We start from the raw sequence: 17,500 nt of genomic DNA, 5'->3' as shown, positions 1-17,500 counted from the left end.
TAACAAGTGAAAGAATGTAGAATTTGTGGCTGTGTGGTAAGTAGCTTGCTAACCAACCACATGGTTCCGGGTTCAGTCCCACTGCGTGGCATCTTGGGCAAGTGTCTTCTGCTATAGCCCCGGGCCGACCAATGCCTTGTGAGTGGATTTGGTAGACGGAAACTGAAAGAAGTCTGTCGTATATATGTATATATATATATATGTATGTGTGTGTGTGTTTGTGGTGTCGTTGTTTTTGTTCCCCTAGCATTGCTTGACAACCGATGCTGGTGTGTTTACGTCCCCGTCACTTAGCGGTTCGGCAAAAGAGACCGATAGAATAAGTACTGGGCTTACAAAGAATAAGTCCCGGGGTCGATTTGCTCGACTAAAAAAAGGCGGTGCTCCAGCATGGCCGCAGTCAAATGACTGAAACAAGTAAAAGAGTAAAAGAGTATATAATTATGTTAGCATTCATCAACTTGTGTATATACATTATGTTGATGTTTCACAACAGATGTAGTGACAAGGGTGTTGACCCACTAGTGTGTATATGTATGTGTATAATATACAGAGTAAAGAAGTTAAACATATAAAAAAGGAAAAATTAAGTTTGGCTTCAGACTCTTTGATATGATAACATCTGCTAAGCGAGAGATATGAGGAGTTGAAATATGTTATAGCCAGCCAGCCACACACACACATCCTAGACAGGTTGGCACCAAACTTTGGCATCATTAGGCCTCAGACTGGATGTCATTGCACTGTTCCAATTGTCCCACCCTTCCAAACCAAAGTGAGGACCAGGTACTGCAATAGCTTAAGATTCAAAAGCCAACACCTATTAAATAATTTGTCAAAACATCTGAGAGATCTACAAGGAGTAAGGATAAGATTTTTTTTTTTTTTCAAGAAACAATTTGACCGCCTGCTGTTCAAGGTCCCAGATGAACCTACATCACAGCAAGAAACCCCGGAAGAGGGCAGTAATATCATTCTCCCTCCTTCAATAAAACCACACACACACGCATCCTAGACAGGTTGGCACCAAACTTTGGCATCATTAGGCCTCAGACTGGATGTCACTGCACTGTTCCAATTGTCCCACCCTTCCAAACCAAAGTGAGGACCAGGTACTGCAATAGCTTAAGATTCAAAAGCCAACATCTATTAAATAATTTGTCAAAACATCTGAGAGATCTACAAGGAGTAAGGATAAGATTTTTTTTTTTTTCAAGAAACAATTTGACCGCCTGCTGTTCGAGGTCCTAGATGAACCTACGTCACAGCAAGAAACCCCGGAAGAGGGCAGTAATATCAAGCTCCCTCCTTCAATAAAACCCAATCACAAAAGAACGGCCATTGAAAAGGTGATAACACTGACAGTGCCCCAGCTTGGCCACAGGTGTTGAGCTGGAACATATGAAAGAATTTATATTTAATATTTGTATATAATGTTGGAGTTGACATATATACACATATGTAATATATATTATTTATATAATATTATATATATATATTATATATATATATATGTATGTATATATATATACACATATATATTATATATCATCATCATCATTTAGCGTCCGTTTTCCATGCTAGCAGGGGTTGGACGGTTCAACTGGGGTCTGTGAAGCTGGAAGGCTTCATCAGGCCCAGTCAGATCTGGCAGTGTTTCTATGGCTGGATGCTCTTCTAACGCCAAACACTCCGTGAGTGTAGTGGGTGCTTTTTACGTGCCACCCGCACAGGTGCCAGACAGAGCTGGCAAACGGCCACGAACGGATGATGCTTTTACGTGCCACTGGCACGGGGGCCAGGCGAGGCTGGCAGCGGACACGAATGAATGGTGCTTTTACGTGCCACCGGCACAGGGGCCAGGCGAGGCTGGCAACGGACACGAACGGATGGTGCTTTTACGTGCCACCGGCACGGGGGCCAGGCCTGGCTGGCAGCGGACATGACGCCACATCAAAGTGGCTGTTCCATATTACTACCAGTGTAACCCCAGGCAGATCTTTTGCCAGCTCATTCTTGGTGCCATACTGCACCCTTTATATACAATATATAAATATAAATATATATATATAGGTCATCATATATATATGTATATATATATATATGTATATAATCAAAATAAGCAACAAGAATGACTCCGGTAATTTGGTACGATCGTTTTGTACAACATCATTTTATTAAATGTTGTAAGTATTACAACAGTTTTAAAATACCGAGCACTCATCAGCCAATTATAGAGATTTTCCATTAATACAAAAATGTTCGTATCAAGTGGCAACATTATAGAGAAGGTAGATATTTAGACAAAGATGTGGATTTAAATTTTAAGAACATTTGAGGTAGTGGAGCCCATCAACTGACTGACTAAGATTCAGTTGTTCCAGACTACTATATATATATATATATATATATATATGAATGTAGGTCATCATACTTATGTTGCAATGTGATTGGTATCAAAATAGTTAATATTGCAATCCATTAAAATCAACTTCTCATACAAAATGTAGACATGCTTTGTTGTAAATCATTAGAGAATCTGTGATCAAAGATACATTTGAAGAATTTCACTGACATAATTGCTCTCACTTTCAGATAACCTTTTTTTTTTCTTTAATTATTATTTACAATTATAAAAAAAAAAAATTGAACAATTATTTGTTAAACACCAAAATAATTCCTTCTAATCACTTTCTTTATTTTTAAAATTAATTTTTATTAATTACATTTTTAATGATTTTTCATGTTTATTTCACCTTTCTAACAAGACTAATTAACATTATACACGTTCTTTTTCAATTTTTAATCATTCTTTTATTTTTCAGGAAGATTCTGAGTTTTGCTTTTTTATTTCCCTTATCTCAAACAAATTTTTTTCCATGTGTGAGTACAAACGTGTACATATATCTTCATATTCATGTACACGAATACACATACACACAGACAAGTGTGTGTGAGTGTGCATGTGTGTGTGTGTGTGTGTATTTATATGTATGTGTGCATGTTCTTATGTGTATGTATATGTACATGTTCTTATGTGTATGTATGTATATGTACATATATATATATGTATGCATATTTACATATATGTGTATGCATGTATATGTACATATATGTGTATGTATGTATATGTACATATATCTACATATTCATGTACACAAACACATATACACACAGACAAGTGTGTGTGAGTATTTATATGTATGTGTGCATGTTCTCATGTGTATGTATGTATATGTACATTATATACATGTATGTATATGTACATATATGTGTATGTATGTATGTGTACATATATCTATATATTCATGTACACAAATACATATATACACAGGCAAGTGTGTGTGAGTGCGCATGTGTGTTTGTATATAAGCATGTGTGCATGTTCTTATGTGTATGTATGTATATGTGCATATATATATGTATGTATATGTACATATATGTGTATGTATGTATATGTCCATATATCTTCATATTCATGTACACAAACACATATACACACACAGACAAGTGTGTGTAAGTGTGCATGTGTGTGTGTGTGTGTATTTATATGTATGTGTCCGTGTTCTTATGTGTATGTATGTATATGTATGTATGTATTATCTCATCATCATCACTTAATGCCCATTTTTCCATGCTGGCATGGGTTGGAAAGTTTGACATCAGCTGGTAAAGCCAAGAGCTGCACCAAGCTCCATTGTCTGTTTAGAGCATGGTTTCTATGGCTGGATGCCCCCCTAATACCAACTACTTTATTGGGTACTTTTCACATGGTACTAGCTCCAGTGCTTTTTACATGGCTCCAGCATTGGTGCTTTTTATGTTGCACCAGCACCAAAAGGATCACCAAGTAACTTGCAAGACAAAAACTGCTCCAGCTGGGAGGAAGGTGTAGTAGTGAGTGGGGATGGGTTTGTGCCAGTTGATGTGAGATTAGAGGAATAGAGGGATAGAGATAGGTACCCTGCAAGACAGAAGTAGTTAGCCTGTGGACAGGGGCTGACTATATATATTATACCTATATAGGGTGTAAATATATATATATATATATATATATATATATATATATATATAAAATTAGAAAAAAAACACCTTTTATCAATTCAAAATGAACAATTAAATTACACCATCTAGAAAATTACATATAATAGAAATATTAAAATTAAAATAACAATAAAATTATATACGTTTTTATTATCTTTTTGTAATTTACTTAATCATTGACATTTTATTGCTATTTTAATTTTAATATTTCTATTATATGTAATTTTCTAGATGGTGTAATTTAATTGTTCATTTTGAATTGATAAAAAGTGGGTTTTTTCTAATTTTTTATATATATATATAATATATATATATTATATATATATATATAAAATTAGAAAAAAAACACCTTTTATCAATTCAAAATGAACAATTAAATTACACCATCTAGAAAATTACATATAATAGAAATATTAAAATTAAAATAACAATAAAATTATATACGTTTTTATTATCTTTTTGTAATTTACTTAATCATTGACATTTTATTGCTATTTTAATTTTAATATTTCTATTATATGTAATTTTCTAGATGGTGTAATTTAATTGTTCATTTTGAATTGATAAAAAGTGGGTTTTTTCTAATTTTTTATATATATATATATATATATATATTATATTGTATGAAATTTGATTTAGTACTTCTAAATTGAATTTTTTTCTTGTACATTTGGATTTTATTCCCTCAAATGATAATAATAATTATCATTATATATATTACATATATACAGATACGTATTTTTGTATTCTTTTATTTAGTTTTCTTCTAACAATTCAGTTAGAATATAGCAATCAAGGGAGATAAATCCAATTAAATAAGAATCATCTCCCTTTGAGGGCTGGATAAAGAGAGAAAAATGGAGAATCACCACTAAGTAATGTGTGTATGTGTGTACATGTATGTGTGTACATGTTTGTGTGTACATGTTTGTGTGTGTGTGTGTGTGTGTGGCTATAACATTTTTCATTTCCTTGTATTTCTTGTTTAATAGATGTCATCACATTGAAGAATCTGAAGTCAAATCATGAATCTCAGACCATGACTGACTTCCAAAGCTTTACTTCTTTCCTCTCATGTCAATAATCATTCATATGACCTTACATCCATGGCCATCACTTTACAGTATCTCTACTTCGATATTTATTCATACATAAATATTTACTTGTGTGTGTTTCTTAACTACATTGCCATGCTAGTGCCAATATATCATACAGTCATCTATACACACACACATGAGTGTAGCTGCCTGTCTGTCAGTCAGTCATCCAGTGGTTAAAAATTCTACTTCGCAATCTCAAGGTCTAGTTTTCAATTCCATTGTGGGGTACCTTTTGCAAGTGTTTTGTACTTTTGTCTAGAACTCACCTACAACTTGCAAATAAAATTTGGTAGAACCCCATAAATTTATCTCTCTATTTATCTATCTATCTATCTATTTATCTATCTATCTATCTATATATCTATCTATTTATCAATCTATCTATCTATTTATCTATCTATCTATCAATCTATTTATTTATCTATCTATCTATCTATCTACCTATTTATCTATCTATCTATCTATCTATCTATTTATTTACCTATCTATATTTCTATCTATCTATCTATCTATCTATCTATCTATCTATCTATCATTTTATCTCCACATGTCTTCACCCTGACAACAGTGATATCACAAAATATGTCCAGCCTTGATTGTTCAATGCGCCATGGAGTGAATTTAAAGTACCTTCTCTTTCCAACTAGGGTACTTTATTCTTCTAGGCCATAATTGGTAACTGGAGAATACTATCTCAAGTAGTCTTATTCAACATGCAGTAAGCAGTTTTCTGTCTGCTGGCTACTGCAAAAGAGGTTTTAAGGTAGATGATGCCAAAAGATGATGCTTTCTTCTCCAGTCAAAGCCCTCATTGAATTTTGCAAATTTCACTTTAAAAAGGAAGGTGTGGGCACTGTAAGAGGTGCTGTCTTCCAGTAAATTTATTTTAAAAAGTCAGGGACAGTGGCAGAAATTGCTTGAAGAAATGATTCTGTTCTCAGCATCATTTGCTACTTGTAAACTTGAGAACAATAGTTAAAAATAATAATAATAATAATAATAATAATTGTGTACAGTGCTCAGGTGCACTACAACTCATCTGAAGTGTATATATAGTCAGGTGTAGTTTCGGCGGATTTCGGAAAGCATGAGGGCCTTAAAGGATGCAGTGTCATGGCAATCAACAACTGATGCAGGCAGTTTATTCCATTCTTCAGCAACTCTGAGCGTGAAAAAATGTTTCCGAAAGTTGGGAGAGTTTACTCCCCTTAGGAGTCGACGGTGATCCTGAACCAGCGAGACTCCTTGACTAACCCTCATTCGAAAAAAACCACTTGTATCTGGAAAACCAGATCATCATTTCTTCTTTACATACTAAACTATTTTCCTTCACTCCATCAGATTTTTCTCATTAAAATTTCTATGCATCCCCACCCGACACTCACTTTGCGTTACCTGCCTTTGTGATGTCTCTTTCATTTAATCATCTCCCTGTGGTAAATAAAATCATTTATTATTATCATTATCATTATTAATGTTATTTATTTCCTTCGCTCAGGATTGTTCTTATTCCTGGCAGGAATAAAATAAAACTCTAACATTGGATAACCACATGATTTCAATGAGCCATCTGATATTATTTGATATCATCATCATCATCATCATCATCATCATCATCATCATCATCATCATCATTATTATCATTATCATTATTATTATCATTATCATTATTATCATTATCATTATCATTATTATTATTATCATCATCATCATCATTATTATTATTATTATTATTATTATTATTATTATTATTATTATTATTATCATTATTATTATAAGCTTAATCATTTGAAACTCTTTACAGCTTAATGTATTCTATACTGTTCCACCATTTTATACATACATATATATATATATATATATATATATATATATATTTGTGTTTGTGTGTGTGTGTGTGTGTAATGATGTATGTGTGTGTTGTGTGTGTGTGTATGCATGTAATAATAATAATAATAATAATAATAATAATAATAATATATATATATGTATGTGTGCAATAATGTATGCATGTATGTATATACACAAACATATATATATATATATATATTATATATATATATATATATACTGGTTTATGTATGTACATGAATACGTACATGTGTGTGTGCGTGTGTGTGTGTATGTGAGTATATATAATATCTGTGTAACATCTCTGTGATCTGTAAATGTTCTTTCCTTCTTATTTCACCACTTCCAAAGGATCCAAGGTGTTGTATAAAAGTAAAACAGAACTAATGCAAGGTAAACAGGTTATGAGGTTTATTGTAAACATAGTATTTTGTTGTTGTTTTTTTTTTTTTACTGGTTCTCTAAATTGTTGTTGTTTTTTTGTTGCTGGCTTTTTTCACCCTTAAAAAAAAATAACAGTTTTGTTGTTCTAGTTGTCACTGTAGTGGTTGTTATTGTTGATGTTACCTGTTTTTTTTTTAAGTTTTTTTTTGCATTTTAATTGTTGTTTATTTTTTCATTAATTTTCCTTTTTTTTTCTTTGTTTTCTGCACCATACGTTGTTTCTGCATTGTTAGTCTGACATTAAAAAGCAGGATTCCTTGTTTTTGTTTTATATATATAAATATTTAATATTATTTAGTTGCTATTGTTTTGTTCTTTTTTTTTTTAATGTTCCATTTTTTTTATGTCATTCAATTCAATTTACCATTTTTATACATGACTTTCTTACATCTTTTGGAAAAAAAAAAGAAGAAAAAAAAAGAAAAAAAAAGAAAAAAAGACAACCAATCAGAGATCTAGAAATATTTCTTTCTGTAGATTCCTTAGAAATTGATGTTAAAACTATGGAATACATGATTGCAAGTATGGCAATGTATTTAAGAATTTTGCTTCCCCACCTTGTGGTTCTAGAGTCTATTGAGCTACACATACCTTCAGAAATTTAACGCTGTTGTAAACTTTGGGATTCAGTGAAGTTTAGTCAATAGAAACTGTAATGAAGCCTATTATGTGCATACTGTGTGTATATATTTATGCACACACTAGAGTTAAGAAATTTTGCATCTTAGGCAACTATTTGCAAGAGGCTTTTACCAGAGTCCCCAATCAACCTAAATCTTTGTCGATGGTATCAGGGTAGACAGAATCTGAGGGTACCCTGTCATCTTCATTGTAACTGTAAGTGAAATGGTACAACCTTGTCATATATTGTGCTACACTGATTCTAGTTGATGGTTACACTAAGGTATAGGTATGTCTATGGAGTATTCGAACACATATCCAATAGTTGAGTTGATTGAACAACCGGAGTACTTATCGTCAACACCAAAGAAGATCATGGGGCAGCAAAATTGATTGGTCAAAGGAGACTGTCATGTGATAGTTTTTCCAGCTAAATTGCCTCCCTTTATATGCAGTCAACTCATTGCCCTTTGTCCCCTATCATGGAGCTCAGTAAAATAAATACCAGGCAAAGGGACAAATATACAATTGACTAAAATATTTTAAAATGTCAGTGATCCAGCATGGCCATGGTATGTAATGAGAGAAACCAAAAAAAGAATAATGAATGATAAGAATGGTAAGTCAGAGTGAATACCCTTTAAGAATTTAGAAAATAAATTCTCTGATTAAGACTTAGAGTTAAAAACCCAAATTCAAAAGAAGAAATTTTTAAGAAACCAAATATTTCATTTGCAAGATTACTAAATTTTTTATTGTATTTTTAGTTGTCTTAGGGCCTTATTTCTGATAGTAAATACTTAAGTTTGCCTTACTCCTGATAGTAAATATCTAAGTTTAATGCCTTAATCCTGAAAGACAGTAAATGTTTTAGTTTGGTACCTTACTGCTAGTAGATGGTAGTTATTTTAGTTTAGTGCCATACACACTCACCATATCTTATCCCATTTCACTTTGGGATTTATTTTTTCCCTAAAAAGGAATTTTTGTTTTTAATTTCTCTTCTTTTCTTTCGATTCTTGAAAAGGTAGAAGCCTTAGATTATTTGGGAATGAGCTTGCTTTCATTTAGATTTTTATTAATTCTTTAAGTGGCTTTAGCAAGCCACAGTAGTTTTGGGGACAAAATGTCATTGATGCTTAGAATATTTTAGAGATACGAATAAAAGACAAATGTAGATACTGAAACTGTGAAAGAAAAATTTGGAACAGAAGGTCTGTTGGTGAAAAAGGAAGAAGGAATAATGAGACAATTAGGGCCAAAGCGTAAATGTACGAAGCCGCCGGGGTCAACTCTGGTCAGTTTGTCCTATATATGACCTTTTCTTTACAAAAAAAAAAAAAGCAGTACTGGAATTTTTTAATCTTTATTTTATAACTAAATATAAATTTCTTTCTCGCTACTTATGAATTTAATTTATCTTGAATAAACAAAAAAAAAAAATTACGAAATTAAATTTAAAAAGAAAAAAAAAAAAAATCTAAAAAAATATTCTGAACTCTTTTGCCATTTGTTTTTGGTGCTACAAAAGTAGCAAATGGAAATTCTTGAGATTATTAAAAATGGCAGTTTTAACCAATTTTTTTTTTTAAATTCTAAATTTAAATGTGTAAATATTTATATTGTGAAAGTTAGTGATTCTTATTTTATTTTTTTCTCTCTAAGAAAAACAATATTTTGGATGCAATATGGAAGCATTCTGCTAACTGCAACAGTAACAAAAGCAACATAATAAGACTAAGTCTGACTAAATGTTCAGGTGTGTTTGTATGTGTGTGTGTGTGCGTGTGTGTTTGTATGTGTGTGTGTGTGCGTGCGTGTGTGTGTGTGTATGTGTGTACAAGAATTATATAGATATAAAACAAAATTTTAATTGATATTTGCCATAGATAATTTTTACTACTTTTATTTATCATTTGATAAATAAAAAATAATAGTAATAATAATAATAATGATAATAGTAATAATAATAATAATACCTTCAAGACACCTGTGAAGAAATATTTCGCAATGTACTTGAAAGGATGGATGTGTGTGTGTATATATATATGTGCATGTGTGTGTGTGTGTGTGTGTGTTTGTATGTGTGTGTGCATGTGTGTGTGTGTATGTGTGTACAAGAATTATATAGATAAAACAAAATTTTAATTGATATTTGCCATAGATAATTTTTACTACTTTTATTTATCATTTGATAAATAAAAAAATAATAGTAATAATAATAATAATAATAATACCTTCAAGACACCTGTGAAGAAATATTTCGCAATGTACTTGAAAGGATGGATGTGTGTGTGTATATATATATGTGTGTGTGTGTGTGTGTGTGTGGAGATTAAGGTAACTTATGTCTTCTGTTTTTATTGTTTTTACTTAATGGATAAAATACAGGTTACATAATACAATTTATTTATTTATTTATTGTTTATTTTTTTTGTTTTCATTTTTTTTTCTTCCCCTCCAAGAACAAGGAAACATTGCTACGGTACCTCCCCCTAGATACAACGCGAATAATATACCTAGTTTAAAAACAAAAAAAAAAAAACTGTTTGAAGAGTTTATTAGTAATTGAATAGAAACCAACCTTGAAGTAGCCATGCTAATTAGATGACATCACATGGTCGACCAGCTCGTTTGATGTTGTTATGCATCACTGGTCACTGTGATTTGCAAGGTTTTAGCTTTCAAATAATGCCATCCTGCTAGCTAGGCAAGCAGGCCAATATTCCTCCTGATCGGAAGGCTAGTCCATTGCGGGGGTCACCTATTTACAGCTGAGTCGACTGAGGCGACATAAAATGAAGTGTTAGATGACATATATGTAATAAATATAAAAAGATAATTTTAGTCATTCATTAGTTTCTGCATTCTAAAATTTTAATGAGCTGGGAAAGAAACAGGATTTCAGAGTTTAGAGGGTTTGGGTCTAATTCTTTACCTTGGCACGTGTAGTAGTATCTGTGTTACATTGCTAGAGGGATGGGGTTCTCACGCAAGCACGATCATACATGCACACACTCACATAATACGTACTCAATACATATGTAGAAATAACAATATACATTGAGAGTTATGTGCTCCAGCATGGCCCTGGTTGTTATGCTGGTTAAAATGAACAAAGGGATCAAAAACAGTGATAGCACAATTAGTCAATAGAAAACATGACAAATGTACCCCATTGTACCATTAGACTCCACCCCCACACCTAACTATATATGTGTGTATGTATGTTGATAAATGTTTGTCATACACGAGGTAAACAGGGTTACATAACTACCCCCAAAGTTTGATCCAACAGCCCTTCAATAGATATCTCCTGATCTTACCTATTTCAATGCCCATCACCCTACACTCTCTCATTGCTCTTCATCCTCAACAAGTTGTAGCTTGTTTTGTTGGCAGCATCTCACCTGTGATTAATGTTTTCACTTGTCTGTGACACATTTGAACTGGTGTTTATATTTGAATCGTTCTGAAATCTAAATGAACTTGAGGCCCCATTTTGGCTAGTGTGGCCACAGTGCACATCACTTAGGGCAGTCCTTGAATTTGCCATCCCCACCCTGGGGATCCAAACCTATACAGGCTTATACAGATTGTATCAAACAGGTTCAAAAGTGCTGACCACCATAAAAGCATTGCTTGGGACGAAATGCTCAACCTACATTACTATATTTTGGCCGGCTGTGTGCACGGTCACTTGTATATATATATCTGATGACCAGCAAAATTGAACGAAACCTTGATGTGAATATGTAACCTTGGTTCCCTTACATATGACAAGCATGTATATATATATATACATATATATATAATGATAATAATATTAGGGAGTAAATCCAAACTTACAGGGGAAAATTAGATTTAGGATTAAATCTAATTTTACAGTATAAATATATATATATTAAATTAGAGATAAAACCACTATTAGGCAAATCAAACAGTGAAAAACATAAACCAAAACATAGAAATAAAATTAATTAATATACATATTTGATTTGCCTAATAGTGGTTTTATCTCTAATTTAATATATATACATATATATATATATATATAATATATATATATATATATATATATATATATATATATATATACATACACACATACACACATGCATATATATATATATGTATATATGTATGTACAAATATACATACATAGTACACATATGTCTGACCCTACACATTTCTGACAAAGGTGTTTTGAGTATGTTTTATATTATTGTACAACAAAATAGAAAAAAAAAAACAAGAATATGCAATTATGTAATCCAAACATTGCAGTCTTCCTGCTTCTCTCTATTCTCTCTCAGCTGAATCGAATCTCAGTCACCAGAAAAGTTTTTTTTTTGGTAAATCCAGAACAAAAAAAAAAAAGAAAAAGAAAAGAAAATGAAAGAAAGAAAGAAGAAAGAAAGAAACCATGCTAACCTGTTCTGCATGAAATATTAATATGATCTGTTATATGCATGTTGCACATGTAAAAACTTAGTAACAACACCACCACCACCACCACCATTACCATTGCCATTATCATCATCATCATCATCATTATTGTCATCATTATCGTTGACATAGTTACAAATACTGAAAATTTTACACCATTACACCATTACACCCAGCTTCAATGATTAATGTGATAGGAAATTAAAAATTTTAATTGAAGTTTTAATGTTTCCAATTTGAGATTTATATTTTTTACGACTGGATCATTTTTGGAGACTAAATCTTAGGAAGGGAAAATTTCAAAGAATCTGATATTGAAGTTTAAACTAGAATTGAAATTTAGATTTTTTTTGCCAAAAAAAAAAAGCTGAAGTTCTTTTATTAGAATTTCAGGTTTTTTTTTTGTCTTTTCTTCATTTATTAAATTTCAATTTGACTTTAAACTTTATCTCCTAAAGGTCAAGTTTTATCAGAGACCTTCTCGTTCACATATTACTTATGTTTCGCCCATTTTCACACTTCCTACCATGCCCATCACCACCACCAAATATAAACCCTGGAGAAACATTATCAGTCTCTGCGTTTAGCCAAATGTCAAGAAGAAAATAGCAGCAGTAGTAGTAATAATAATAATAATAATAATAATAATAATAATAATAATAATAATAATCCTTTCTACTAAAGACACAAGACCTGAAATTTTGGGGGAGAGGACAAGTCAAGTATAGTGACCCCAGTGTTTAACTGGTACTTAATTTATTGATCCCAAAAGGATGAAAGGTAAAGTTGACTTCAGCTGAATTTGAACTCAGAATGCAAAGACAAACAAAATGCTGCTATGCATTTTACCTGGTGTGCTAATGATTCCACCAGCTTGCCACCTTAATAATAATAATAATAATAATAATAATAATAATAATAATAATAATAATAATAATATAATAATAATAATATAATAATAATAAATATAATAATAATAATAATAAATATAATAATAATAATAATAATAAATATAATAATAATAAATATAATATAATAATAAATATAATAATAATAATAATAATAATAATAATAATAATAATAATGATAATAAGTGCAAAAGATTGTCTTAACTGGTACATCACACGTATTGAGAAGAGCATTGTCGATGTGAGAACTATTACTACCCATGTATTTTAATTTAACTTTATTTCTATGAAAAAAAAAAAAATGAATGAACTAGTGAGTTTAGTTTAATGGCCTACCAATGTATACCATGAGTTTCTTTGCCCTAGGAGTCGGGAAGACACTCGGCAAGAAATGGAAGCAAATTTGAAAGAAGAAGAAAAACCCGTAAATAATCATAATAATAATATTATAATAATAATAATAATAATAATAATAATAATAATAATAATAATGGTGATGACTCTTGGGTTGGAAATGCCTGAGTGAAGGTGATACAAAGGCAGCCAAAGAAAAAGTAGAGCACCACAAATCTTGTAGGTAATGGTTATAGAAGATTTACTGGACCTTAGTACGTAGCTAGTACTATTTTGGTGAAAGCAGATTTCTCATTTTAACACAAGACCATAAATATGTTAGGAATAGCTAAATGAATTGATTTATTCCAGTTTATAACAGATATCTTTATATATAAAAGTGAAGTTGTGTGTCTGTCTCCTACGATTTAGATTCCTAACTACTCCCACATTTTGCGGTGCAATGTAACCAAAAAGCGGGTATCTTATAGTCGTGATTCATATCGAGCCCTTCTGGGTATTAGCACACGTCTACGATGAGTCTACAATTTAAAAAAAAATTCACCATCATTTTTTCCCATTTTAATGCATCTTTTTGCTATTATATAAGGGAAGTAACTCTCTAAAAATGTATTATTAAATCTCAGAACGTAAAAAGCTACAGTAACCCCCCCCCCCTTTGTGGTTAGCCATATTGAGATGGCTATTATACTTTACATCTCTAAAAATGCTTATATAGTTATTTCCCTTACAAACCCGAGCAACGCCGGGCGATACTGCTAGTATATTATAAACTAGAGCAGTGAATCGTCAGAACTGATAGCAAGTGAAATAGATGTGTTGCATTATTTAGTTATATCACTTTACATTCAGTGTTTAAGTGAAATCCCAACACAGGACTGATACCAGTCCAGCTGGTCCTCTTTTTGTGTCCATGATAGCATTGTGTATAAGGACAGTGTTCTCTTTTACTTGTTTCAGTCATTTGACTGCGGCCATGCTGGGGCACCGCCTTTAGTCGAGCAAATCAACCCCGGAACTTATTCTTTGTAAGCCCAGTACTTATTCTATCGGTCTCTTTTGCTGAGCCACTAAGTTACGGGGACGTATACACACCAGCATCGGTTGTCAAGCAATGCTAAGGGGACAAACACAGACACACAAACACACACACACACATATATATATATATATACATATATACGACAGGCTCCTTTCAGTTTCGTCTACCAAATCCAACACAAGGCATTGGTCGGCCCGAGGCTATGCAGAAGAAGACACTTGCCCAAGATGCCATGCAGTGGGATGAACCCGCTACCATGTGGTTGGTTAGCAAGCTACTTACCACACAGCCACTGGTTAAAAGTCTTGTAGATATATTACTGTTGTACAGTAAAATCCAGATGTGGTCCAGTTTAATCAAGTGTAGACCCAGACCCGTTCACTCCAGTGGGATTTGAACTGAAGACCTAGGATATATCATTTGTCTAATGTTCTAAAATTTATAAATTCCATTATCTATTTATTTATTTACTCATTTATTTATTTATTTACTGTAAGGACAACAAAAACGTAACAATGGCAAAAAAATACACAGCAATTTTTACAAGATTATTCATAAAAGAAACACACAGAAACAAAATGGGTTGGGAAATGATAATAATAATAATAATAATAATAATAATAATAATAATAATAATAGTAATAATAATAATAATAATAATAATAATAGTAGTAATAAAATAATAATAATATAATAATAATAATAGTAATAATAATAATAATAATAATAATAATAATAATAATAATAATAATCCTTTCTACTAAAGGCACAAGGCCTGAAATTTGGGGGGAGGGGACTAGTTGTTTACATCGACCCCAGTGTTTCACTGGTACTTAATTTATCGACCCTAAAAGGATGAAAGGCATAGTCGACCTTGGCAGAATTTGAACTCAGACCATAAAGACAGATGAAATGCTGCTAAACATTTCACCTGGCATGTTAATGATTCTGCCAGCTCTCTGTCTTGATAATAATAATAACAACAACAATAATAATAATAATAACAACAACAACAATAATGATAATAATAATAATAATAATAATAATAATAATAATAATAATGATGATGATAATAATAATAATCCTTTCTACTATAGGCACAACGCCTGAAATCTTGGGGAGGGATCTAGTCAATTACATCGACCCCTGTGCGCAAGTAGTACTTACTTTATTGACTCCGAAAGGATAAAAGGCACAGTTGACCTTGGCAGAATTTGAACTCAGACCACAAAGACAAACGAAATACTGCTAAGCATTTCACCCATCATGTTAACAATTCTGCCAGCTTGTTGCATTGATAATCATCATCATTGTTCGACCGTGGTTGAGACAATGGAATTTACCATGCTACGCCAGACTTCACGGTCCATCATAGCATTACGGAGGTCCTGTTGCTGGATGCCTGTATCCCTGGAAGTTACACCAGGGTAGGAGAGTGTGCGCCCTCTGGTATTGCGAGTAGATGGCTTCCAGAGGAGAAGAGTAGAAATTGCCTCGCTTTCAGCTCTGCAACAATGTCCAGCAAACTGGACTCTCCTACCTTTCACAAGAGATGATACAGATGGTAGTTTTTCATATATTTGCATTTTGGTTAGATGACACTTCCACGAGAGACTTTGAGCTCTCATAAGGAGGCGAGTGTAGGTTCCCTCCAACCTCCTCTCAAGCTTCTTTGATAACATCCAGGTTTCTGAGCCATATAGTAGAATTGGTTTGACTGTGGATTTGAAGATTTCAAGTTTGAAGTCTCTACTTAGATTTGATGACCAGATCTTATGCTAGAATATTATAATAATATTCTGATAATAATAATTGGTAAAAACAGAGTTTTGAGGTAGACCAGAAATGGTACTGAGATATACATGGCAGTGTTAGGGAATGAACTTGTTACATTATCTTGTGGAATCTGAAAATACAAACCCACAGAATGAAAGAGCAGCATGGAATGAGATGTAACTGTGGTAAACAAAGGGATATGGTAGTGTTATATTAATAGATGTAGATATTCCCTGTTGCCTGCAATACAGCCACCAAGGGACATGGAGAATATTGATAAGTATTTGAAGCTCTAATTGGAAATGAAATAAAGGCTGTGCCAATGGTAACTAAGGCTGTTGGCACCGTTCCTAATAAGTTTGAAACACAGCAATGAGCTAAATGTAACAATTAATATTCTAGCCTCACAAAAATTGGCACTCTTTGGAGTTGCCAACATCTTGCAAAAGTTACTCTTTGTTTGCAATAACATAACTTGGTGGAGAGTACCAAATATGTACTTAGCCACAATGTAAAGCCATGCTAAAGAATTATTATTATTATTATTATTATTATTATTATTATTATTACTATTACTATTAATATTATTATTCACTTATTATTATTATTATTATTATTATTATTATTATTATTATTATTATTATTATTATTATTATTATTGAGTGAGAGAGCAGTGCATACCATCAAAGTGACACTGGGGTAAAATATACGAAGCCCAATATACCCATCATTACTACCCGTCTGATAAGGGTACACCAGGCACATGCATCACAACCATATGTGTGTGACATGGTGATCTCATATCAAGATAACCAGCACATGACCATGCAGGTGGGGCCCAGATAGAATTTTCTTCTGGTCGAGTAGCCCATCCCACTCAAAAGGCCCCTGAATAAGTGTTGTTTAAGGAT

At 32.2% G+C, this 17,500-nt stretch overlaps 1 protein-coding gene across 6 annotated transcripts in view; it reads left to right on the top strand.

The window, feature by feature from the left end:
- The window catches only part of LOC115224085 (proto-oncogene tyrosine-protein kinase ROS-like), a 193,442-nt gene that overhangs the window by 18,993 nt on the left and 156,949 nt on the right, over nucleotides 1-17,500 (top strand). For 5 of the 6 annotated variants that reach the window (XR_005003674.1, XR_005003673.1, XM_036512874.1 and 2 more), the window contains one exon: nucleotides 7,347-7,388. The exons of the other annotated variant lie outside the window; for it this stretch is intronic. Coding sequence is in view for 3 of the 5 variants with exons in the window: in XM_036512874.1 (XP_036368767.1) it covers nucleotides 7,347-7,388 (42 nt within the window). In the remaining 2 variants the exon portion in view is untranslated. The remainder of the gene's footprint in view (nucleotides 1-7,346; nucleotides 7,389-17,500) is intronic. 6 annotated transcript variants of the gene reach the window in all.

The sequence above is a fragment of the Octopus sinensis genome, linkage group LG24 (assembly GCF_006345805.1).
Source record: "Octopus sinensis linkage group LG24, ASM634580v1, whole genome shotgun sequence".
NCBI classification, from domain to species: domain Eukaryota; kingdom Metazoa; phylum Mollusca; class Cephalopoda; order Octopoda; family Octopodidae; genus Octopus; species Octopus sinensis.
This window is presented reverse-complemented; position numbering and strand designations above follow the sequence as displayed.